Here is a 26,183-nt window from a genome sequence, read left to right as displayed (position 1 = left end):
TGCGTGCATGCACTGGGTGTGAGATGGGTGTATGTGTGTGCACTGGGGTGGGTGTATTAGGGTATCTGTGCACTGAGGTGTGTATAAGTGCAATAGGTTGTGTGTACTGGGATATATGTGTACATACACTGGGCAATGTGTGTATATGTGTGTGCGGTGTGTGTGTGTGAGACTAGGCTGTATGTGTGGGTGCTGGTGTGTGCATGCACTGGGGTGTGCATATGTGCATGTGCGTGTGTGTGTGAGAGAGAGAGCGAGCAACTGGCATGCACAAACACACCCACCGCTCACTCTCCTGAGCCTCTCTTGTTGTGTGTTCAGGCCACCAGGAAATGAACTCTTGGGCTTTTCACTCCCTAGTGTAAGCATTTCAGAACATAATGGCCAACTATTGAGTATGAAATGCTCTGCAGTTTTCTTCCCTGTTCTTTAAAAAAATGTGGTTCAAATGTCTCCAGAGTAGTTATGTGTTTATTCTGCAACATTTTTATCTACTCCCCTAGAAGCCGGTCTATAAATAACACAACACACTGAGGATTTTATATTGTTAGGACTTTTCCTTTCTACTTTGAGACTTACAAAAAGGAGGGGAACACTAACACAACCATTGATTTATAACTCTAAAGTGTCTGTGGTTTTGAAACTGACTGCTTTAAAAACAGAAGGCTCCTAATTTTCCACCATCCGCTGGAAGGTCCTGGAGTCAAGCCCTTGACTCTCCATATTTAATCTGATTTCACATGTAAGAGGCGCAGGGGAAGGAGCACTCTCACGCGCTCTTGCCTTGCGGAGGGGCTCGGCCTGCTCCCTTCTGTTCTGATACTGCTTACATCCAGCTACATGCTCAGCTCACTCCCCAGCGGACAAACAGTGCTTCTCGCTTCTCAATACCAAGCTGAGGATGCATGGTGTGACCCAGAGAAAGAACGCAACACTTACTGAGAAAGTTATCCCGCCCCTTCACTCCGGGGGGGCATCGGGAGCTGGGCTGAGCAAGCACAGAAGCCGTCTGCCCCCAGGGCCCCTTTCCCCAGAGAGGCGCCTCCTTCCACTCAAGTTCTGTTTTCTGGTGTCGACACTCTAAGAAGTGGGAGCTTTGTTTTCCTTATTTTGCTTTTATTTCAAGAGAGACAGGGAGGCCTTTATAATGCATGCTAACCCTGCCTTGACATGTTTCTCCAATTTTCTGATGCGGATTCCCTGCTGGGTTTAGGGACGTTTCCTTTATTAAAAACAAAACAAGGCTTTACAAATTATTAAATGCAGACACCCAAGCCCATATTTTTTCAATGCTTTCAGCATATTCCCTATGAAAAGGTGACTAATATTGAGAGTACCTCAGAGCACATCCCATCCCCTGGCCAGGCCAGCTGCTTTCCAAAGCTTTGCAGTGGAGTGGATTGGTGCTCAAGTGGGTCTGCTTTGTGCGGGCTCCGGTTTAAATCAACCCAGAGCCTAATTAAGCCAAGTTGAAATGTAATGCGATCTAATTCTATAGCCCCTTGTTTCATTCTTCGGGGGCAAGGCCCTGGGATTTGGCGGGAGGGGATTACACTCTTCAACTCCGCTCAGGAACCTCTTTTCCTTCCCATTCTGAACTGTTGACCTGCAGAGCTCTTTGTAACGTTATGCAGAGCATAGCTGCTCTCCCAAGGGCCCCCACCCCATCGTATCCGTGTGCAAGCACATGCTCATGCGTGTGCGTACACCCCCCCCAGTCACCTGTGTTGCATTAACAAATCAACTTTTCAAACATGCTAACAGTCACGGAATGAACAGAAGATAGAAGTGGATGTTCCAGCACATACAGACAGTGGCGGGCCACAGCATCTAAATCCCAAGGCAACACGAGACCAGTGTATACATGGGCTGGCTGGAGGAAGCCTTGCTTTGTGTAAAATTTAAAAATATCACTAGGCTGAGACTTCATTTAAAAAAAAAAAAGCGAAGCACCAGATCATGAGTTTTAAAGGGGATTATATATCAAGCAAAATCTTGGTTTCCTTGTTGATCTCCACTGAGGCTTCTCCAGAGGATTTCCAAAGACCAATCCATGTGAAATATCCTCAAGATGCCCTCAAGAGAAGCAAAAGCCACCATGACAATAAACTCGGGCACAAATTTTAGGAAGATGGTGACAAGCCAGTATGTCCGAGGAGGTAACATCACAGGAGGAGACGCTTCATAAACTATGGTGCACCGCGCACATGGAAGGGACCACCATTACACTTGTCATTTGGTCTCCAGTGGGGCCGCACCAAGGATTCGGGCAGAGCCGCTCCACCTGCTGTTCCCGTGTTTCATGAAGGTCCACCCCTATGTTAATGACAGGGCCATGGGACGGGTTGGGAGTCCCACATTCGTGCTTCAGGAGCCATCCTGCCTCTCGCTGATGTGCTCTGTGCGATCCCCACCTTTGCTCTTTATAACTATGTGAAGACAGAGGAACACACACACACACACACACACACACGAAATGTGAACTGCTTACAGCTTCTCGAAGACAGAGTTTCTTCAGTTCCTCCAGCCGTTGGCGGAGCGTTTCCTCCAGTGCTTCCTGCCTGGATTTCAAGGCGGCCAGCATGTCTTTCTTGGCCGACTGAGAGCTATCGGATTCCTGAGAACCTGTCAATAAACAGTGGGGTTACTTGAGCAGCGGACGGGAGACGGACACACATCCAGAGGTGGCACCGACCCAGGAGTCAGGGGAGGGGACACAAAGCAAGGTGCTGCAGAGTCCCAGGTGTGAGGAGCGCATTCTTGGCACTTAGTGGAATTTATAGCTACTCAGAGGACTGGCAGGAAAATTGACATGCCTGAAAAAGAAGTTTCTCTTTCCTGATTATCTGAAGATATGTAGCATACCTGTTTGACTTTTTTTTAAAGATTATTTATTTATTTATTTATTTGAGAGAGAGAAACAGCATGAGAGGGGAGAGGGTCAGAGGGAGAAGCAGGCTCCCCGCTGAGCCGGGAGCCTGATGTGGGACTCAATCCCAGGACTCCGGGATCATGACCTGAGCCGAAGGCAGTCGCTTAACCAACTGAGCCACCCAGGTGGCCCCTGTTTGACTTTCACTAGCACATCTTAATAGGCTTTATGCAATGAAGGGGAAAGTTAAAATTCAGGCCAGTAATTTTAATATAAATATAAAAATACAAATAATTTTTTTTCTATTTAAGAATGCTTATTTTTGGCTTAGTTCAAAGATGATGCATGTTTGTCATAAAAATTTTGAGAATGGAGACCTGTATAAAAATAGTCGATAAATAAGTCCCCCAGAGATAACCACTGCTTTGTATTTTCTTTTGATCTTTTTATGTAAGCACATATATTTTTAAAATAAAATTTGATTTTCATTATATATATATATATATATCTTTTTTAACTTAATACTGTATCATGAGCAAATTCCCTCCTGATGAAAGTTATATATTTTACCACTCAGGGGGGAAATATCTGCATGATGATTCAAGCAGCAGACTGCTAGATATGAAATCATGGTGGAAGGCAAACTGTGAACCAAACGCAAAAGGAAAATATGCTAGAATGCCAACTGGAGGAATTTAAGTTGGATCAAAAGAACGCTTTCGGGGCTGCAGCGTTTGGATCCTGAAGTGGGTTTCCAGCAGTGAAGCTGTTATACACGTTTACCCTGATGGGTTCTGACAAGGCCAATGATGCCCTGGGAAAGGAGAAGCTGATTATTACTTTGCTTCTCATACCCACGGAAGTGGACGGGTGTTACTGGGTGTGCATTCAAGGGGTTCGGATGATGATGCCACTTACAATAGCATCAAAGAACACCAAATACCTAGGGATAAATCTAGAGAAAGATGTTTAAGATCTCTACAGTGAAAACTATAATACCCTGCTGAGAAACATTAAAAAACCCTAAAAAAAATAGGTATACCATGGTCATGGATAGGAAGCTTGATGCTGTAGAGGTATCCATTCTCCAGGCATTAAACAAGAGAATTGTTGCAATTCCAGGAAAAATTCCAGTGGGATTTTTTTGGGAGAGGCAGGTAGGAACTGTATTTCCATATGAAACCTTTTGGGACAAGTCAGTGATCAGATGACAGACTTGAGAACAATGCAGTCAGAATTGCCACACTCAAATGTTCTGTCTCTTCCAATGGTGAAGAAAGCATCCTAGAATCCTCAGATAGGCTAGAAAGGTCTTCTATGCCTTTGCATCAAAAAGCTCTGCTATACTCAAATCATCCCCCTAAATACACTATTCTTCTTAGTCTTTGAGCAGTCTCTTACCACGCAACTAGCTTCCTAGAATCCTAATACTCAATAAGTCTCAACGGCTACATACATTTTGACTCCAACTTGGGCTTTTTACTTTTTCTCCCCCAGACCATCTTAGCTGGAAATAGAGAATATCTATCACTGCAGGAATGTATCATCTTTATGCCTTCACAGTAGCTAATAAATATTACCTTGAATAAACACACACATAAATGTCATCAGTCATACTCTTGGATGATATGATTAAGCTGTAGCTCATCTTGGTAAAGAAATCTAGTACCTGTGAGTACCTATAAGTTATAGAGCCTGCATTCCAAACTTTTATTAATTTTTGTAGCTCTTCCCTGGATTTTATCATGCTTAGTTGCAGGACTCCAACTTCAGTAGCAAACCCAAACAAAAGCTTGAATGTTACTAAGGCTCCTGTGACCTCATGGTTGTCAGACATGAAGCCCGCATGCAACACATCAATGGACAATACTGCAGGCCCCCCTCCTGATATGGCTCAGATTTCCTACCTCTGTAAGTCAATTACCCTGTACCTATCAGTCCTCAACCATCTCTAGTTTACACCCATCCGAGGTCCCACAGCTCAATCACTGTGCATCTTAATTTGGTTCTCTGAGCCACAGTCACCAATCAAAATAGCAGACACAGAAACACTTAATGGGGTTGTCTCTGTTCCACCATCTAAAGCATTAATAACAATGTGACATAATGTGAGGAAGAAGTCAGACTTTAGGTCTAAAAAACAGGACTGGAGAAAACTGGACCCAAGAAGATTAAAGGATTTCTAGCTCAAGTGAAAATTTCATTGCTTTCCCTTTCACCCCTGCCTAACCTCTCAATAGGAAATGATGATCTGTTAAGTCTAAGGATTCACTATGTTCAAGAATGGCAGAAATCACAAGAACATTCAACTCCAGGAGGCAAAGCACAACATTTTCGGATGATCTGGTCTCTAAGCTTTGGTGTTGAATTACAGGGCTCATTAGTGCTACTTAAATTATTATTATTTATAATAATTAGTCTAAATACCAAACCCACATAAGACAGAGTAGATGGCTCAAGAGGCCCTTTCTGTATCTGAAACCATGAATACTGGCTGGCTCTGGTTCATACCTTTATTCCGGAAATTGCCTCATAAGGAATGTAGTGCTAGGTACCAAGTTAAATTTTACCAAGTAACTGAGCTGGCCTGGCCATGCAGATGTTTTTTTAGTGGTCACTGGATGGCGAGCAGAGGTCAAACAGACCTGGGTTTTTTTTTGTTTTTTTTTTTTTTTTAAAGATTTTATTTATTTATTTGAGAGAGAGAATGAGAGACAGAGAGCACGAGAGGGAAGAGGATCAGAGGGAGAAGCAGACCCCCGACCGAGCAGGGAGCCCGATGTGGGACTCAATCCCGGGACTCCAGGATCACGACCTGAGCTGAAGGCAGTTGCTTAACCAACTGAGCCACCCAGGTGCCCCCCCCCCTTTTTAAAGATTTTATTTATTTATTTGCAAACAGACCTGGTTTTGATGCCCTCTACACCACTCACTAGTTGTGTGACCTTGGGCACATGACCTGCCCTCCTTAATCTGGTCCTAAAGACTAAATGAGATAATGCACATACAACACTTATCACAGTGCCTGGAACAGATCAGTCCTCAGATCCAGGGTAGATTTAATAGGAGTGAAACACACACCCAGCAGAATTAGAAAGAAAGAAACCATTGCTACCCCTCCTTGTTGCTGAAGAAAAGACCTCACTATGCAATTCTGCACACAAAGGCAGTATTTTCAAACTCTTTCTTGAATGCCTGAGTTTGCAGTTAGGCTTTTGGAGCTGCTGTACATGAGGGTGGGAACAGGGTCATGGAGATTCAGGGATTCAGGGGCCCCCCTCCATGCTCCTCAAGCTAGCAGCTCTGCATTCACCTGTTTATGCATTTGAAACACTGCATTTGAAAAGAGGTTCCCAGTGCCTTTGTTTCTTAAAAGGAAATCCAGGGCACTGGGGGGAAGGGTTCTGAGCCTGGGGGCCTGTTCCCTGCAACCAGGCAAACATGGCGACCACAAGAAGAGGTGACTGAGTGTGATGCCCAGGCAGCTTCCTATTGCCTCCCTGGGTGCCCTCAGGCATCCCTGGACCATCATGGCGGACACATACAAGGGAGGCCAGCAAGCGGGCCTGGAATCAGGAGGCACTGATTCACTGCTACTCTCGACTAACCAAGAGGGACTCCAGGAAGAAACCCAATCAGGGAAGGGCCTCAGGTCAATAGGAATCTCACAAGCTAAAAATGTGTGAATAAGAAATGATGCAGGATGGAGAAATCATTCCCCATCAGCACCTGGACTTGGTGAAAAGTACAGAAGTTCTCTATTGCTCTGGTTTATCCATTTCTGGTTATTTGAACACGTGTGTGCCTTGGCACACACAAGACCACTCTGAGGTTGTAAGTTTCGCCTCTTGGAAATCAAAAAAGATGTCAACCTGCTTCCTTTGAGAAGAGCAGTGATGGACAGGGAAGGGCCCTGGGGTTCCATCATATATCTGCTATTGATTGGTGTAAGCCCCTCCTTTGGTCACTGAACTCTTGGAGCCATGATGTCCCCATTCAGAAAATGACCAATTAACCAGCCTCCAAGATGCTCCCGAACTTGGAGACTGTATTGCTTAATAAGCAGCTTACGTAGGTAGCTCCCTCTTGGCTCCAGCAGTCCTTGCTGCAAATGTTACAATTGTTACATAACCGTGTCAACTTCCCTCTTCTTTACCATTCTTGTTTCCAGAAAAGACAAGCACCCTGCCAACTTCTGGTCCTACCCCCAGTTACTGGGAGAGTTTGCCTGGAACTGGAAGGGAATGTCTAATTATCAAGCAGGGCTGAAAGGATTTACCCCTCCATCTCATCAACAGACCAAAGCACATGGGTCTAAGTTTGGATGCTAAAAAAGAGGTTAATCTGAGCTGTCTTTGGGATTAATGAAGCAGGAAGACGGATGGAACCTCTCCGTTGCAGACAGAGGAGTAAGACTGCAAAACAGTAGCCAAGTGCTACTTGGAAAGAGCTGTCCACACGTGACGGATTCGTGCAGGAGCCAAAGAGAAAACAGAAGTGATGTGAGCATTTTTGAAAGATATAATTGTTGTTCAAAGTTTTAAAGCAGCACCCCATTTACAGAAGGAGTGAAGTGAATATTCTTTGGAAAACACACAGGCCCAGAACCTCCCGAGGCAGAAGTCTCCAAGCCAGTGAGTGGTTTGGAGTCCGCAGGTCTGGGCTTGTGTCCCAGCTCCGCGATGCGCTAGCTGCAGGGACTTGGCAACAGGGCCCCACCTCCCTCAGCCTCGGATTCCTCCCCCTACAGTACAAGAATGAACCCAGGACTTCTTCAGAAGTTGGGGAGATGATGCCACAGAGATGCCCAAAGAGAGAGCCTAGTAAGTACCACGTGGGCATCAGTAGTTTTTGTATTAAATGGTGTGTCTGGCCTTTAGGGGGAGTTGGCACCCCAATTCCAGGGAGCCCCGTAATGTAAAAAGACGCATTAGTGGGCAGGCAAGATGCACGGCAGGCTGGTGGAAGGCACTGACCACGTGCATGCCTGCCAGGAAGAGGTGGGAGATGAGCAATGCCACCTGAATGAAAGAGGGAACAGCATACAGGAGGGACCCATCACCTGGGGGCCAACGAGGTAATTCACCTGGAGAGCTGATGGTCCCCTCCAGGCCGAGCAGCTGAGGTGCCCCCCGGGTTTCTCACTGCCAGGAAGCAGCGCGTCACATTAGCGCTCTAGGAAACCTTCCCGGTTATTGCTCAGTAACCACCTGTTTCCATGACACCAGGTTGAAAATACCATCTTGTGGTTTTGGCGATTTTATTATTATGTTTCAATCTGAACCCAAAGAATTTTCTAGAAATAGGTCACTAATAATTTAGCAATTAAATTTAGGAGGGGGGGAAGAGGAAAAAAACCTGACCTCAAAGAAGACAATTCCTATCCATCCAGCCACAGCCAGAGAGTTTTTGACCGATGTGCTCAACGGTCCGAAAAAGTCGCTTTCAGTGCCTATCCGGACATCTTCTGAGAGAACTACTGATCCTATGGTATGGACGCTGTGGAGGCTACTGGCAGAGATGTGGTGAAAACCTGCTTGGCTACCTCCAAGAAAAAGCCTCCATGATTTTCTTACTTCCCAGCTGGGGAACTCCAGACTTCAGCCTGTGGGCAGCCGGTTGCCGGGGGCAGGATGTGGGTGGGTGGGTGGGTTGGGGGGCGGACAGCAGCTCCCCTCCAGCTGGCAAACAGATGGAAGGATATCCTCATTCAGCTGTGATGGAGAATTTGCTCCAGTCTTTCCAAAGACCCTCGGCTACTCAGCACCGGATATGAACACGCATCCTATGAAGAGCACGTTGTCAGGAACTGTGGCTCATCTGTTTTTACACAGATGCAATACTGGTGACTAGCCCGCTGATCTCAGAAGACAGAAGGGGTGCTTTCCTCTTTGAAAAGAGGGGAAATTTGAAACAAACTACCCCAAAGAAGAAAGAAATCTGTTGTCCTGAAAGTAAGGGAAGGAAATGACTATCTGTTTCAGCCTTCGGGGGCGGGGGGTGGAAAGAAGAGGAAGAAGAAGAAGAAGAAGCATATTTCCAGCAGATCTGTAAAAGCTGTAAGGAAAAGTTTTGGCAGACACCTCAGGAATAAATATGAGCGAAAGGTTTGAACACTTCCTTAGGATGAAGAGATATTTATTTCCCTTACAAATCCTCAATGATGAGTTCCTTACATAAAAGATGTCCTAAGAGACCCTGCGAAATAAGGTCACATTGCTGATTTTGAGATAAATGTATGATCTCTGGAGACCATCTCCGAGAATTAAATGTGATTTTTAACATGAAAAAAACGCGTGCTTGGACGACTCCTCATCAGGCTCAGAAATTATAAAAATAAAATAGTTCACTTCAAAGAGTAGTGAAGTGAAAGCTCTGTGGAAAAGCGGCACCTCTGACAGAAACTAGGCATTTCTGGAACAGCCTTACTGTGTGGTTGTTTCCTTGCCCAGCGGCACTTTCGCCCATGGGTGAAGTGGACAAATATAGTTGGGGGGAAAGGGACTGAACAGTTGCTTATAAAAATTTGCAGCAGAATCTAGTAAAAATATACTAAGAATGATCTCTAGCTGAAACTACTGTTTATGAGTAACTCGTATGATTTCCCTTTCCTATATTGTGGAAGGAGGGGGCTTACCTTTCTAGCTCCCAGACTCTGTTAGTTCCCTTGCAACATCAGGAGGGCTGGCCCAAATGGGAACAGAGCCGTGCCTAGCAGAGGTCACAGTGATACTTATTTTTCAAAGTTTAAAATCTCACCGTTGGAGAGGAGTTCACTGAGGTTATCCATGGTTACTCTGTTCTGGTTCTCTTCATCAGGCAGAGCTATTCCTTTAGCACCAACACCCAAGGGCAGAAGTGTATCACTATAAATGACTTAATTAGGCTCCCCCCACCCACCCAATATGCGATCAGAAAGGGAAACCGTTCTCCCTTCTTCTCAGTCTCGATGCTGACCCATCCTACTCCAGCAAGCCCAGAAATATCCATTCCACAGAAGGGGAGCTCTCAGCCCTCCCTGGTCACGCAGTCCAGCAGGAACACGGCCTGCCAGAGCCTGCAGGGCTGTGTCCGCCTGCAGAGCACTGAGGTTATGAGCAAAGTTAAAGCCCCTGGAATCCTGCTCACCCCTAGACCCAAAAGCAGAGGGGGCAGGGAGCTGGTAATAGAGACCTTTAAGAGGCTGGAGAGAGACACAGGGAGAGGAGAGAGTGAGGGCAAGAAAGAAAGGAAGAAGACCCCAAAATCCAAATAAACCAAAAGACAATGTGATTTGTGGCAGCGCGAAGCAGTGAGTTCTGAGCTGAATATAGCCGTGACCGTAAAGTTGGCTGATGCCGATCAGATCACCTCTCAGTAGGGAGCGAGGTCAGATTCTGGCATCCTCATTGTTATATTAGTTATTAATAAACTTCCTAACAATGGAAGGAAGTGCCAGCCCTCAGAGAAGGGGAATGTGTGAAAGGGTGAGTAATGAACGCGGACAGATCCCAGGCGGCGTGAGGGCCCAGGTCGGCACATGTTTCCCCCAGAACGGAAAGTGTCGGCGCTGGGGCACGATCACACACCACGGGGGTGGGGTGGGGTGGGGTGTGTGTGTGTGTGTGTGTGTGTGTTTTAAACCAAAGATCCTTCGCCACATTCTTCGCAATCCTGATCACGATGATGACTCAACTGCCATCTCGTTAATCACACAGCCTATTTATAGACACAACACGGCCCTTTGTTTTATAGCAAATGGGTGGCTGGGGCCAGCAGCAGCCGCATGGTTTCATCCCTTTTAGAGAGGACACACAGTACCATGTATTTATTTATTTTTTGGTCTGGGAGGCTCCTGCGACAAGCCACAGGGGCCTCAGAACACTGTTGTTTCCCAAGTAAGTTTCCACCATTTTCTTTAAATAGGCGGAGAGCAAAACCACGTCTCGCTTGGCCCCCTGTGCTCCCACGGGCCTCAGCCCTGCTCCACGATCGCGAAGCCTTAGAACAATGCTCAGGACAGCCCTACGCTGCCTCCCGCTTTCACACAAGCTATGGAGAGGCCGTGCACGGCCAGCTACCAGGACAAGTGCCCTTGCTGGTTTGGTTTTTGTTTTGTTACTACATTTTTTTCTCCTCTCCCACCTTTTTTTTGAGATTTCAAGAGATGGGGGAAGGGAAGAGAGGTGCAAACCCGTGGAAGTCCCACAAAAAAAGATTTCGGATGCTTTTTTTTTTTTTTTTTGAACTTGGAGAACATCATCACTGAATGGTTTGAATTCATAGCTGTCCTCTCTGCCTCTGTCTGAACTTCCACAAATTTGTTACCTGAAGCACAGACGAGCCAGAGCCACGAGAAGGGTGTGGACAAATTGGGAGGAACCGGGCAGGCTCTCCCGGGGTGGAGTGGAGAGAGGGCCCTGCTGCCTGCCCCTGCAGCAGTCAGTGGGTTCAAGGGGCACCCAGCCAGGCAGAGCTTGTGAGGAGGCCCACACAGCATCAGGTGTGTGGCTCTGTTGGCCTGCCTTGGCACCTGAGCTGCCTCGGCGTCCCTTCTTCCAGGGGACTCTGGGAAGACTGCACCATCTCTCAGCTGATGTGTTCTGGGCACAAGGGTCCTCACATCCTTTCAAGCCTGACCACCAGGCCCCTCTACAGATGGATTCGCGATACGGGTTCCATAGCCTTCTTGTGGTCTGAATCACATTCAGTGCCTTTTAGTCCAACACCGGTCTTGCATCTTGGGCTCAAACATCTCACCGCCTCTCAGGGTGTCTACTAGGACAGAGGCCTACGGGTCTGACATGGGAGGGCCCTATGCATCACCATCGAAGAATTTAGGGGGCCTAGCCCTAAGCCTCAATAAATGGTTTCAACTATGTGGACCCTTACTTTCTGAAATGCCAGCCCCTGGCTCAGGGCATTAGTGAGTGTAGACTTCTGACTTCTTTCATACGTAGCAATGACCTTGCTTTGTTTCTCTAGCAACTCATACCTCAGATGCCAAGTACAGGACATCAGTAATTTTAAAGGTATTTACATGCCCTTAGTTAAATAGGAAAATCACCTTCATCATTACTAAGAGCTTGGAAATATTTTATCTCTGTTAACATCAATAAACAGTATGAAGCACTCTGAAGAGAGGGACTCTAACTTTGTAAAATGTTGTGTATAGTACCAGGCAAGATCTGGGAGCTAGGAAAAGGGTTCACACCACAGTGATATTACATTGTCGTTACATGGCTCAGCCACACCACGATCCGGGGATAGACCAGGGTGAAAAAGTAGATGGAAGACAGCACGGATGCACACTACTTGCAAAAGGAGCCTGATCTGACAAGATGAACTTTTCAAGGTCTGATGCCAGTCTACACGGTGATACGGGACAATCCGAGGGAGAGTATCGGTGGTGGGTATCTGAGTTCTAGGCAAGGCCCAAGATGCCTTACACTTCAGGAACACAGAAGGTCCTTGAAATGCAGCACGTGCAGGATTCTTACTACTAGTCTTCCAATTCTGACTTCAATAACCCTATACCATGGACATTGGTTTTGGCAATGATTTTTTGGATTTGACACCAAAATCAAAGGCACCTAAAGTAAAAATGAACAAGCGGAACAACATCAAACTAAAAGCTTCTGCACGGTAAAGGAAACCGTCAACAGAACAAAAAGGCAGCCTACTGAATGGTGGAAGAGATTTGCAAACCATATATCTGATTAAGGAGTTAGTATCCAAAATATATAAAGAACTCATACAACTCAATAGCAAAAAACCAAACAGTCCAATTAAAAAATGAGCAGAGGATCTTACTAGATGTTTTTCCGAAGACATGCAAATGGCCAATAGACACGAAAAGCTGTTCAACATCACTCGTCATCAGGGACGTGCAAATCAAAACCACTAGAAGATATCACCTCACACCTGTCACAATGGCTAGAATCAAAACGAGAAGAAATAACAAGTTTTGGCAAAGATGTAGAGAAGAAGGAACCCCCGTGCACTGTTGGTGGGAATGCAAACTGGTGCAGCCACTGTAGAAACAGTATGGAGGTTCCTCAAAAAAATTAAGAACAAAACTGCTATATGATCTAGCATTCCACTTCTGGGTATTCATCCGGAGAGAATGAAAACACGAATTCAAAAAGATACACGTACCCCTCCGTTCACTGCAGCATTATTTATAACAGCCAAGGTATGGAGACACCTCACCAATGAATGGATGAAAAAGATGTAGCATATACATGTAATGGAGTATTATTCAGCCATGAAAAAAGATGAAATCTTGCTGTTTGGGACAACACAGATGGACCCTGAGGGCATTGTGTTAAGTGAAGTAAGTCAGGTGGAGAGAAACAAATACCGTATGTATAATCTCACTTACATGTGGAACTTAAAAAACACAAACCCAAAAAACTGAAGCTCATAGATACACAGAACAGATTGGTGGCTGCCAGAGACAGGGGTTGGGGGAGATAGGTGAAGGGGTTCAAAAGGTACTATTTTCCAGTTACAAATAAGTCATGGAAATGTGATGTTAAAAAACATTTTTTAAATCATGTTTGGAGTACCTACTGGATGTCAGGCACTGGCCTATAAGCAGAAAAAAGAATTTTCTTTTTTCTTCTTTTAAGTAGGCTTCATGCCCAAAGCTGAGCCCAACAAAGGGCTCGAACTCATGACCCTGAGATCAGGACCTGAGCTGAGTCCAAGAGTCAGATGCTCAACTGACTGAGCCACACAGGCACCCCTGAAAAAGGGATTTTAAAATGAGAATTCACTTCTCAAAATATTTTTAAGGAATATTTATTAGACACCTTTTTTGTCTTTCCTTCTCTCTTGCTCTCTCTTTTTTTCTTTCTTTCTTAACATAAGGCAGTAGGTGAAGGAGAGAGACCATGTGACCAAATAGGATACGGAATTAGATGCATCGTATTTTCTAAATGAAAAGCAGAACATGGGGTCTGGCAAGTGTAATAAAAAGAGTGTTTAAAATCAGGGCTTTCCTGGAAGAGTAATGCCTCATCCATCTGTGGGAGTGCATCACTAAGGAATGCTCAAGAAACAGGCAAGAGGACGCCAAAGGACAAAAAAGAACGGAGTGGGACACCAGCCAGCTGTGGAGCCATTCAAGCCAGCTAGACGTCCTCACTGTGGGGGACAGGAAACCCTCCCTTCCAGGTGGGGCTGCAGAGGGCGTGCCCCAGGTGAGGGCAGAAGACAGACAGCCAGCGATCAGCAGCTGCAGGGGGAGTGACGACCAGATCTGTGGACACTTGAAATTCCCTTTGTTAACTGATGGCCTCTATTCTTTCCTGTTTGGGATCTCTCCCCGCATGGTCTTCCTAAGTCACTGGAGGGAGGCCTCCCCACGGACCCTCAGCCTTAGCCTCACGCTCTGGCTGGCAGGACTGGGCAGGGTTTGAGGCGCTGCCTGGTTTGGTCATGGGGCATGGCTCATAGTTTCTGGGCTTCTCATCTCCTGGGGCTTTCCTCTCGCACAGTGGTGCAGCAGAGAGTGGACAAGGAAAGAACCCAGGGGGTCAGGGGCCACGGATGTTGCCCCTCTGAAAGTGGGGAAGGAAAGATCTTTAGCTGCCTCCAGCAACTCCCAGACAGCACAGCCTGGGGCCCCTGAAGCGAAGTTATCACCCATTTGAAAATCACTTTAATATCTTGGTATAAAGATGCCTTATTTGATGTTATTCTATTATTCTGTTCTATCAGGCTGGCAGCAGTCACACAGATGCACTGCTTTCTAATCTTGAAGATGCCTAGATCTCACTTGCTGATGACTGAGTGATGTCCATTCTAGGTCAGGAGGTTTGGGGTTCCCATGCACAACCGGGTCCGTGGCTCTGTTAGGTTACTGGCATGGCGGCCCCAGAGGCTGACAGATAGGAGTGGCCAGAGGAGACAACCCAAGACACAGGTCTGGAAGACACTGAGCAACCCTGTCACCTCAGGCTTTTATCTCTTCCTCAAGCGGGAAGAGTGGCTCAAGGTGTGGTCCCCAGACCAGCTGCATCAGCATCTCTTAGGAACTTGTTACAAATGCTAATTCTCAGGCTCATCCCCAGACCCGGAGAGTTAGACACCCTGGAGCTGGAGCTCAACTCGGCGTTTGAACTGCCCTCCAAGTGATTCTGATGCGCCTAGAAGTTTGAGAAGCCCTGGGCTGCAAGAATCCATTCTCCTTTGGGATAGAACCCAGAACTCCCTTGGGAAAGTACCCAGATTCCCAAATGGATATGAAACCACAGCAGGGATGGACACCTCGCTGAGCCTGAAGGATGAGCTGGGCTCATGTGTGGCTGAAGGAGGAGAACTGTTGGCAGGTAAATCCAGACTCAAATCTCAGACCCTGGGCTTTAACAAGGGTTAGAAGTGTCTAGACTACAAACACAGGGGTCGGTGCTGGCTCTGCCCTCTGCCACTCAGCAAGGGGTTGAGAGTGGCTGTAGTTTGAGGCAGGGGTCTGGGGCTTTGTAGGACATCCTCTTCAATACAAGACAGCAACATTCTCTACAACTTTCACTGTAAACCTCAAGGTCTCAGAAATAATGATCATTTGGTTCGCTGTGCTAATGAAAACATTCTGAAGAATCTGAGGCAGGGAGGGGTTTATGGTAAACTCTAGGGTGACCTGGCAGAGGGAGATCCAAGTTTTGTGGGGCATGAAGCTTATATTGGTGGCTTCATTTAAGGAAAAGAATGCAATTATTACAATAGCCAAGATATGGAAGCAACTTAAGTGTCCACTGATGGGTGAATGGATAAAGATGGTGTATATATACACAATGGAGTATTACTCGGCCACAAAAAAGAATGAGCTCTTGCCATTTATGACAACATGGATGGACTTAGGGGGTCCTATGCTAAATGAAAGAAGTCCGAAAAACAAATACCGTATGATTTCGCTTATATGTGGAAGCTAAAAATCAAAATGAATAAACAAACAAACAGAAACAGATCCAAAAATACAGAGAGCTGGTGGTCGCCAGAGGGGAGGGGGCTGGAGAGAGGGGCGAATTGGGTGGAGGGGAGTGGGAGGTCCAGGCTCCCAATGATGGAATGAGTAAGTCCCAGGGATGCAAGAGACAGCACAGGGAATATAGTCAATGATATGGTATTAGTGTTATAGCGTGACAGACGGGACCTACACTTGCAGGGAGCAGAGCATACCACAGATGATGAATCACTGTGTTGTACGCCTAAAACTCATGTAACGTGTGTCAACTGCACTTCAAGGTAAAAAAGAAAAGAATGCAAAATGTGTCATGTTCACAGAAACACATGGGCCCTCCCAGGGCCTCTAAACGGCCTGCCCGGTGTGGGCCCCTGAGCTGAAGCTCCATTAGCCCCCCAGTAAACGGGCCTCCTGGTCCTGGAGGGGCACAACCTCCCCCTCGTCCTTCCGGTCTATGTTTTCTCCTGGCTCTGACCGCACTCAGCTAGCCTAGGAGCTACCTAGACGCTCAGCCTCTCCCCTCTGTGGGCTCTTCTTCTCCCTCTCTCCCACTGCTGCTGTGTGCAGTCACTAGACGTGGTTCCAGGAAAGACCCCGGGGACCGACGGGATTTTATTGCTATGAAGACATCACTTTCCACTGCTCATGCTTGCTTACTTGTTTGTCTTTGGTGATATTTTCACTTCCATCCTTTTACAACCACGGAAGCACCGGGGAAAAGAAAAACAATGAAAAACTAGGAGAGAAACATAATAGGGAAGGTGCAACAAAGAGGAAGGGCAGTGAGGGGTGGAAGAATCTAGACCAAGCCGATGGAGGCAGGAGGCAAAATCCGGGCAGGCAGGATGCCTCCGTGAATGAAGGCGTGCTGGCTCCCCCGTCAGCAGAGGGTGGAAGAAAGCGCAGCAGAGAAGGCAAGGCTGGGTGTGAAGGTGGGGGGCCTCCGTGGACCGCATAGGGCGGGGCCTCCGTGGACCACATGGGGCGGGGCCTCCGTGGACCGCATGGGGCGGGGCCTCCGTGGACCGCATGGGGCGGGGCCTCCGTGGACCGCATGGGGCGGGGCCTCCGTGGACCGCATGGGGCGGGGCCATCACAGACGGAGGGATGCTCCAACAGGGGTAGAACAAAGGTGACGCTAAGGACGTAATATTCAGAGACAGCTCCTAGAATGCTAGGGCAGGAAGGAATCTTAAAAATAAAAAAAAAAGAAGAAGAAGAAGAAGAAGAAAGAGCAAGCACTCTGGAAGATAGGGGAGGGCAAACGAAGACTTTTTGCTTCCCTTTCATGGCTCGGAGGCAAGGGTACACTGTCCCCAGGAACAATCAGCCTTTGATGGTGTGGCCTGGGGAGTGACCTGCATTAGTTATACTTTCTAACATTTCCAAACAATGATCGCCTCCCTCCCTCTTCCTGCGCTCCTCAAACCTCCCCCTCTTCCTGTCACTGCAGCAAATGGCCTCCCTATTCTGGACCTCAGCCTCCTCTGAATCCTCAGAGCTTGTCCGCCCCTCCCGCATCCAATGACAAAATGACGTGCCTGGGGCTCTTAGAAACAAGCTTGGAATCAGAGCCTTGGACTCAGTTGCAAAAGGCGCTTAACTGCTACAGCGCATTCCGTGACCAAGACTCTCCTTGCCCAAGGCCAAGAGTTTCTGTACCTTTTAAAGTCCTGAAGAGTTCCCCTGCGAATAGGATGCAGTGTTGCTCAGCACCATGAGCCTGCCTTCAGCCCCTCCTTAGTTTAATACTCGTTTAAGGACACACAAGTGAACCAACCCCACCTCGTCCTTGGACTTGACATTCCTGACAGTTGGCCCTCAGCATTCAGAAGGCTCTGGAGGGTGCCTGAGGAGAGGAATGGAGCCAACAGTCCTTCCCACACGGCATGGTTCTGCTGCTTTTTATCCCCCCCTCCCCTTTGGCACTTTTGGCGGTTTTCTCAGATTCCTATTTGGCTCAAAACCTTGTTCTCACAACCGGAGCCAGCTCCTTGTGAGCCTGCCAAGCTGCATCCTCAGCGGCTGCCACTCCTGGACCTTCCCCGGAGCCACTGTGGGGTGGAAGCCACCCTCAGCCACAGCCTCTTCCCCGGCTCCCTGCATGGCGGCTCTCCAAGAAAAGCCCGCTTACCTGACGACAGGAGGCTCCCGCTGCTGCCACTGATGATCTTCCCCTTGCTCCCCATGTTGGCCAACTTGGAGGTCTTCAGCGTGCCCGTCTCGGTCAGGTCAATGGCGATCTCACTCAGGCTTCGTGCGGCATGGATTTTAGACTAGAATGGAAAAGACAGCCGGGTTACAAAGAGGTGTTCGGAGAGAGAACGCTTATCACCCACGGGCTTGGGGTCCTGAGATTTAGCAAATGGACTACTGTCCTGCCTTGCAGCACTTTTAGGTTTATGTTCTCTGGCTCTGTCCCTCATCACCGAAGCTCCCTGCAGGAGGTGTGGCTCTAGAGCGGACATGAGTGATGCATTTTCCAAGCTACTCTACGGGCTCTACCGTGCCGTGCCCAGAGCAGGGACTCTGGCATCAGACGGACCTGGTCGGAGTCCTGGTTTGGGGAAAGTCCCTTGATCTCACGGAGCCTCATTATTCCCAGCTTTAAAATGGGGAAAAACACTACCTACCACTGACGGTTCTGTTAGGGTCAAAGGAAGTAAGGCATGTGAAGGGCTCCCCTATGCCATTCCGTCGTACACAGCTCTCAATAAATAGCAGTGATTATATTTTGTGTTTAAAGGAGGAGGAAAAAAATAATTTTCAGCTTTGTGAATGGCAGAAGTATATGAAACAGATTTATGAAGTCCCAATAGATTCTGAGGGGATTTAAATGCCTTCCAGTGTTAGCCCCGTGGCCATGGAACGTTTAGAGGCTTGGCACGTGATGGTGCTCTAGACATACAAGGAGCATGTCTAGATGTGTAGAAGCCACTGAACAACCGCTCATTCGGATGCTCAGGCCCCACCAATAAGCGCCCGACACCGTGCTCTGCTTCTATTTTGATACCTGTATGCTCCAAAGTCTTCAGATTATAGTTAACGCTCCACTCCGTTTATCCTGCATATTAACTGGCCTGCCCCGGCTAACAGTAACACCGGGCTGGATTAATTAGAGAAGTCCTCTGTTATCACAATCCTATTCCTAAAAGTGTTTGTTTTTCACAAAGCTACCTTTTTTAGTTACTGCCCTCAGTAGATGAAAATGGGTTTGCATTGCCTACACGTGTGTTTGATGTTTGCTTTTTTTTTTCCCCCTTCTTCAGGGAATCAATTTTTGTGATCGTGCTTAAGGCAATAGGCTTTACCCACAGCACGAACTTAATGAAAACCACTGTAAATGCTAGTAGAACCCACACATTTGCTGAGGTTTCTTTCCGTGGCCATTGGCTATAGCCCATACAACGATGGAACTAGGTGATGTCCTAAACTGAGATTTTCAGTCCCTTCATGTGTGTCCACCCCCACACACCCAAGTCTGTCCCCCACACAGGAGAAGCCGGCAGAGGGCGGATACGGGGGCCACGGCGGGTGGGTAGACGCTGCCCATTCTCTTCCTTACTGACAGTCTCTGCCCAGGTGCCCTGTGCTGTCCAGCAGAGGCTCTCTGAACCCCCATGGCCTTGCCCTTCCTCTGGCCTCCACACTGATGCAGACACTGATGAAGGACCATGTCTTCCAACAGCTGAGCACTTTCCTCTTATTATAAGAGAGTCTAGGATCGAGGAAACATGGAGTGTTTTTGCTTGTTTTGTTCTCTGGGTATGAACAATCATCTCACTGGTCCTTCCTTGACTGATGTCTCCTTTCTGACCTCAACTCTGAATGTCCCTGCACTCAGATCCAGGTCACCTTCCTCAGGTCAGGGCCTCCTTGCTCAGGATATAACCCTGGCCACCAGGGCCCCCCGCAGCACTCTGGCTGGGGGTGGGGGGCAGGGGGGCAGAAGCAAGAAGTGCCTTTTGTTTCGCATGGACAGCGCATGTCCACAGGGCCCATCTGGTTGAGCTTTACCCTCTGAGCAAGCAGAGGGAGCACACCCATTACTTTCTGCAGCACTCCTCTTTACCAACACCCACGCTCGAATAAAAAGAGCTGTCGCTTGCAGCTACTTAATGACTCATGGAGACACAGAACAACTCAGCGTGGTGGGGAGGCACCCATGCTTTGAAGTCAGAAAGATCTGGACTGGAATCTTGGCTCTGGCCAGTTTACCACTGTCTGGCCATGACCTTCAACCTGTCTGATACTCAGATCCCTGCTTGTAAAATGGAGCTCTTAAAACCCAAATGGCAGAGTTGTGATAAAGACTAAATTAGATAATATAATGTTGAGGCCACTGGAATTGAAATAGGAACAGGATCCAAATCAGGGCCTGGAAGTAATTTCCTAAATGAGGTGAGACTGATGGCTCAACCTGGTACTTGGGGGAATCTCATTAATCACACGGAAGACCTGTCTGTCCCTCCCCCACCTCCATTCCTGCCACACATCTGTCTGAGAGGCAAAAACCAAAATATGGAAAAAGGGACCAACAGCTATCCTTCCCAAGGGAGACTAGATTCGTCGAAGTTTTAGGAAATTACTAGCTTCTCTCCAAATGGAAATAGGACAATGACCAAAAAGACCCAGTGCAGAGAGCAATGCTAAGAGGAATGAGTACAGACGGGGGGAGATTCTTTTCTCGAAAAGTCGAGTCTTTGGGACAACACAAAAGAGCCTCCAACATTCTGAACATTGTGCTTTGAGGGTCTTGCCCTACTGAGTTTTATTACTGTTATCTCACAAGCAAGGTTGCATTGTCCCCTACCATGCTGTCACTCTGCTTCTGATCTAGATGGAATGAAGAACAGAAGACAGATCAGAAAAAAAAAACAAAAACAAAAAAAAAACAATTAAGAAGGAAAGATGTCTGGACTGGAAGCCAACTTGAGAAGTCCCCACTCTGAGTTCAGAGGAGAGGTGTCTAATGTTTACTCTCAACAATTTGAGCTTTCAACTATTTTCCTCCCAAGTCAACAAGACATTCCTTAGCTCTGCGTTCTGGGCTCCAGAGGTTGCTGGGATCCTTGGGGTCAGCAAATATAAGTTACCAGTTGTAACTGGTGCCTGGACAGCCTCTCATTCTGCATAAGCCACAGGAAACCAACCAACAGGGGCTCTTTCTGTTGTCTTTGGTGATGGAAGGTGTTGGTGTGTGTGTGTGTGTGTGTGTGTGAGAGAGAGAGAGAGAGAGAGAGAGAGAGAGAGAGAGAGAGAGAGAGAGAGAAACGCTGTTCTTACAGGATTGGCACAAGGATCCTGAAAGAGGAAAATGCCTGAGCGCCAGGGAAGAGCCTGAGACTGCTCGGCCACCCACTCCTGCTGACTCAGCCCACTAGACTGCACTTGTCTCTGGGGCTGATAAGCATCACTTGGGAGGCCTGGGCTTTGCCGAAGCCCTTCAGAGAAAGGAATGGATGGCATGGCCTGGTGCAGCAGGGTGTGGGGCGATGGCCCCTATGCTGGCCAACACCGGCTACTTAGAAATATTTTGCAGCCCGTCCCAGGTCTCTCAGCCGTCACTCACCAGAGGTCATTCTGCCCATCAGAGACGGATCACATCACCCTTGTACAGAGAATGACATTCCAGAAGCGAAAGGTGTCGTAACATAATTCCTAAGGGGAATTTTATCATCTCTGACTTCATCTGGGAAACTGAGAGAACTTAACCTTTACACAAGTGTTGGCCGGGGAACAGTATGTTGGATTAATGATGATGATAAAAGATAGCACAAGCAATTTCACACACACTGTGTCATCGGGCCAATCAATAATTTCCGTATTTTCTTTCTTGTTCTCTAATCAGGGAAGCAAAGCAGGAGCAACGGAAGACTTGCCCAGGGTCACGGAACTGGAAATGGAGTCCCTGGACTTCCACGTGGGAAAGTTGGTTGCTCACCTGCCACTGTGGGTTGAGGAATGGGTTCCTATGAGAAATGGAAGGGCTCTGGAGCATCCGTGAGCATTCAGAGCTTACTGGGGGAAAGTTCTCCTGCTCCTGGGTGGATGTGTGTTTCCTTCCGTCCCCCAGGGGTCACTGAGAAGGATGGCTGAAATTTCCCTATTGCTGTGGGCACCTGCTTTGGCCTTTTAAAAGACACTTCCTGTTAATAAATGATCTTTGATAATTACTTTTTGAAGTTGACTTGTTGCATCAGAGGACTGACCTGTAAGCCTGGCCAATAAGGCTTCTCCAACTGCAGAGTAAGACCATCTTTGAGAACGGGGAAGAAGGCCCTACTGAATGGCCTCTTGCGTTGCCCAAGAGACCCTCAATGCAAAGAACGAGCATGGGGGTTGGGGATGGGAGGGGTAGATCTCAAACCGCTAATGTACTAACCTAAGGATGAGATACACTTTGTCTCTTCTCCTTTCAAAATTGTGCTGTCAGTGTGTGTGGGGTCTGCCCACAAGAGGAATTGGCAGTGGGGTTCGGGAGGGCTGCCAAGGTCTCTACCCCTTACCACCCCTTACCACCCATTCCCAAACAATGCAGAGGATGGAATCGATGTTTTAAGGTTTGGACCTCCAACTCCCGAGACCCGAGGGCAAAATGCTGACACCCACCTACTGTCTCAATCTAAAGCATGAGTCAAAATGCTTTGGCCCTGTTTCTTTTGATCTAATCGGGCTTCATATCCCTGTGCCAATGTCCATCATCACCAGGAGAGCTGTGGAATGCTCCCACTATGCCTAACAACAACAAAAAATACCCCTCCACTCTGTGCCCATTCACCCCAGAAAATGACCAAAAAAGGGGTCAGGAAGAAGACTTAGCAGAGGAGAAAAACGTGTTACAGAGAAGAAAGTGACAGCTACCCAGGAAGGGCTCGGATTTGAAACTGAATTATGAGTTGAGAGATGGTTTCCTTTTCTCCTATTTTCGTAATATCTTTCTCCTTCCTCCCGCTAGATCCCAGGTTACTCCTTCCACTCCCCTTCCCAAGCCAGGGAAAGAGCAACCCCATCCAGACGGAAAATAAGGCAGAAGAAGAAGCTGTAAGGATCCAAGAGGGCACCAATCTGATGAATCTTGGGTCCAGTAAGCCTAGGGTCCGGCCACCTCCTCGCCTCCCGAGAACCCACATGATGGGACAAAACCTCCCAGGGTCCAACGCCCAGCTCCTTCTATAGCTCTGCAGCCCCTCCTCCCCAAGCCTGCAGGATCCTGGGAAAGGTGCAAGACCCACCCTGATGGCTTGTGGGGGGGGATGCAAGGCAGCACAGAAGACGGGCTGGAGGAAGAGGGGGCCGTGTGTTGATATAAGCTGTGTGTGAACCAAGGAGACGTCATTCTCCCACCCGCCAGAAAATGCACCTGCGTGTCTGCACTGGGGCTGGGTCAAATCTCCCTTGGAGGATGATTGTTTACCAAGGCCCGAGGCTCCAGGCCTACCTTAGGGAAACAGTGTTGGGTGCTGCTACTTCTTCTTTTTTTTTTTTTTTATGTTTCCAGTTCTGACTTTAAAAAAAAAAATGGAGGTGGCAGTTGGAAAGGCCTGAAGCGCTTTCACAGCAATTATCCTAAACAGTTAGATGGTGTCTATTAATTGCAAACGGTTGTTTTTTTTTTTTTTCTCTCTCAAAAAGCAAACAATATGCCACTGTTTAAACACCATACAGGGCTTGACGGCTTGTTCCAGGGAGAGGTTCCTGAGGTTCAGAAGCATGCTCTGAATTCCTCAAAAGGGCCCTACCTGGCTACAGTAAACGGTTTGAGAGGCTGCAACCGTGGTTGGGCCCGAGCCCCTTAACCAAGCTGCGTGGAACATGCCCTTTGGAAGAGCCCGTCTCCTTCCTCCCTCCCATAATTCTTTCATACCTGTGCACATCTCGGGGCAAGGGACACGGGGCCGCCCCCCCCCCCCCCCAATTCCCAATCCCTCAACTAGGAGACACAGGCCCTCGTGTGCCCTTAGGTAAGCCTGCGGTGTGGTCAAAGGGCCGGTCATTGTGGAGTCCCTCCCAGCCCGAGAAGGACTTACCTTACTCTGCTTTCTGTCCAGATAGAACTGGTGTTGGCTAATGGCCATAGCCCAAATGGACTTGATCAAAGCCGGACATGCATACCACGTATGCACTGCAATGCCGCTGTGTCCAAATGTCCTCCTTGTCACTGAAGCCCTGGGATGGCAAGAATCACAAGGTTCAACCATGTTGATGATGCGGGACTCCAGTGACTGGTTGACAGCTTTTACTGAGATCCCCATGGGATTTAAAAGCCCTTGCATAAATGGGACAGATGAGTGCACACACACACACACACACACTTAGGGAAACTAGCTAGCAAAGGCCACCTTTTTAATTGTTTAATAAAAATCGTATATATTTTCTTTAACCATTCATCAATGGACTTTGGGGCTCTTTCCACAACTTGGCTGTTGTGGACACTGCTGCTGTAAACATTGGGGGTCCATGGGCCCCTCAAATCAGCATTTTTGTGCCCTTTGGATAAATACCCAGTAGTGCAATTGCTGGGTCATAGAGTAGCTCTATTTTTAACTTTTTGAGGAACCTCCACACTGTTTTCCAGAGTAGCTGCACCAGCTTGCACCAGTGCATGAGGGTTCCCCTTTCTCCACAACCTTGCCAACACCTATGTTTCCTGAGTTGTTAATTTTAGCCATTCTGATTGGTGTGAGGTGATATCTCATTGAGGTTTTGATTTGGATTTCCCTGATGATGAGTGATGTTGAGCATTTTTCATGTGTCTGTTGGCCATCTGGATGTCTGCTTTGGAAAAGTGTCTATTCATGTCTTCTGCCCATTTCTTTTTTTTTAAAGATTTTATTTATTTAACAGAGAGAGACATAGCGAGAGCAGGAACACAAGCAGGGGGAGTGGGAGAGGGAGAAGCAGGCTTCCTGCAGAGCGGGAAGCCCGATGTGGGACTCGATCCCAGGACCCTGGGATCATGACCTGAGCCGAAGGCAGACGCTTAACGACTGAGTCACCCAGGCGCCCCTTCTGCCCATTTCTTAATTGGATTATTTGTTTATATTTCTTTATATATTTCGGAAACTAACCCTTTGTCTGACATGTTATTTGCAAATATCTTCTCCCATTCCCTCAGTTGCCTTTTACTTTTGTTATTTCCTTCACTGTGCAGAAGCTTTTTATTTTGATGAGGTCCCAATAGTTCATTTTTGCTTTTGTTTCCCTTGTCTCCTTAGACAATGGAGTATTACCTGGTGATCAAAAAAAATGAAATCTTGCCATTTGCAACAATGTGGATGGAACGAGAGTGTATTATGCTAAGTGAAGTAAGTCAGGGAAAGACAAATATATGATTTCACTCACATGTGGAATTTAAGAAACAAAAAAGATGAACATGGGGAAGGGAAGGAAAAATAAGATGAAATCAGAGAGGGAGGCAAACCATAAGAGACTCTTAAAATAGAGAACAAGCTGAGGGTTGCTGGAGGGGAGGTGGGTGGGGGGTGGGCTAAATGGGTGATGGGCCTTAAGGAGGGCACTTGGGATGAGCCCTGGGTGTTGCACGTGCGTGATGAATCACTGGATTCTACTCCTGAAACCAGTGCTGCACTCAATGGTAGCTTGAATTTAAGTTGAAGAAATTATATAAATTTCAGGTGTGCAACAGGATTTGATATATATATAGTGAAATGATTATTACGGTCAAGCTAATGAACAGAGATCATATCTTCACATATCTGTCATGAGAGCCCCTGAGATCTACTCTCCTAGTTCATTCCCACTATTCAGTACAACATCGCCCTCACACTGTACCTTGGATCCATAGGCTTATTGTTCTATGTAACTGCAACTTTGTACCTCTGACCAACATCCCCCCATTTCCTCTCTTCCCTGGCCCAGGTAACCACCTTTCTACTTTCTGCTTCTACATATTTGACTTTTGAGAGTCCACATATTCATGAGATCATGCAGTTCTTTTTTTCCCCCCACCCCTGCATCTGGCTTATTTCACTTAGCATAATGTCCTCCATGTTCATCCACATTGCTGCCAATGTCAGGACCGCCTTCTTTCTTACGGCTGAATAATACTCCATTGTACATATACACATCACCATTTCTTTATCTGTTCATCCCTCCATGAACCCTTAGGTTGTTTCCATATTTTGGCTATCATGAATAATGCTATTCTTTTTATTTACTGGCTCCTTAGGGTTCAGAATTTGTCCAAGCCTCTGCCTCGTCTGGGATAAGATGGGTCATTCTAGGTCACTGGACGGTCCTTTCTGAGCTTCAGCTCCTGGCGCTGGGCCAAGACAAACTTCAGAAACAGGAAAAGCCTTTGACAATGTCCTTTATTAAGCAGGCAATGCTGCCTATGGT

At 47.4% G+C, this 26,183-nt stretch overlaps 1 protein-coding gene across 7 annotated transcripts in view; it reads right to left on the bottom strand.

Moving 5' to 3' along the window:
* The window catches only part of FRMD4A (FERM domain containing 4A), a 310,088-nt gene that overhangs the window by 35,587 nt on the left and 248,318 nt on the right, over positions 1–26,183 (bottom strand). For all 7 annotated transcript variants that reach the window (XM_035021598.1, XM_035021605.1, XM_035021599.1 and 4 more), the window contains exons 13-15: positions 23,852–23,990; positions 17,956–18,097; positions 2,492–2,625 (exon numbers count right to left, since the gene is read on the bottom strand). In XM_035021598.1, the coding sequence (XP_034877489.1) occupies positions 2,492–2,625; positions 17,956–18,097; positions 23,852–23,990 (415 nt within the window). The remainder of the gene's footprint in view (positions 1–2,491; positions 2,626–17,955; positions 18,098–23,851; positions 23,991–26,183) is intronic.

The sequence above is a fragment of the Mirounga leonina genome, unplaced genomic scaffold (genome assembly GCF_011800145.1).
Source record: "Mirounga leonina isolate KUSES-001 unplaced genomic scaffold, KU_Mleo_1.0 Mir_175, whole genome shotgun sequence".
NCBI classification, from domain to species: Eukaryota; Metazoa; Chordata; class Mammalia; order Carnivora; family Phocidae; genus Mirounga; species Mirounga leonina.
This window is presented reverse-complemented; position numbering and strand designations above follow the sequence as displayed.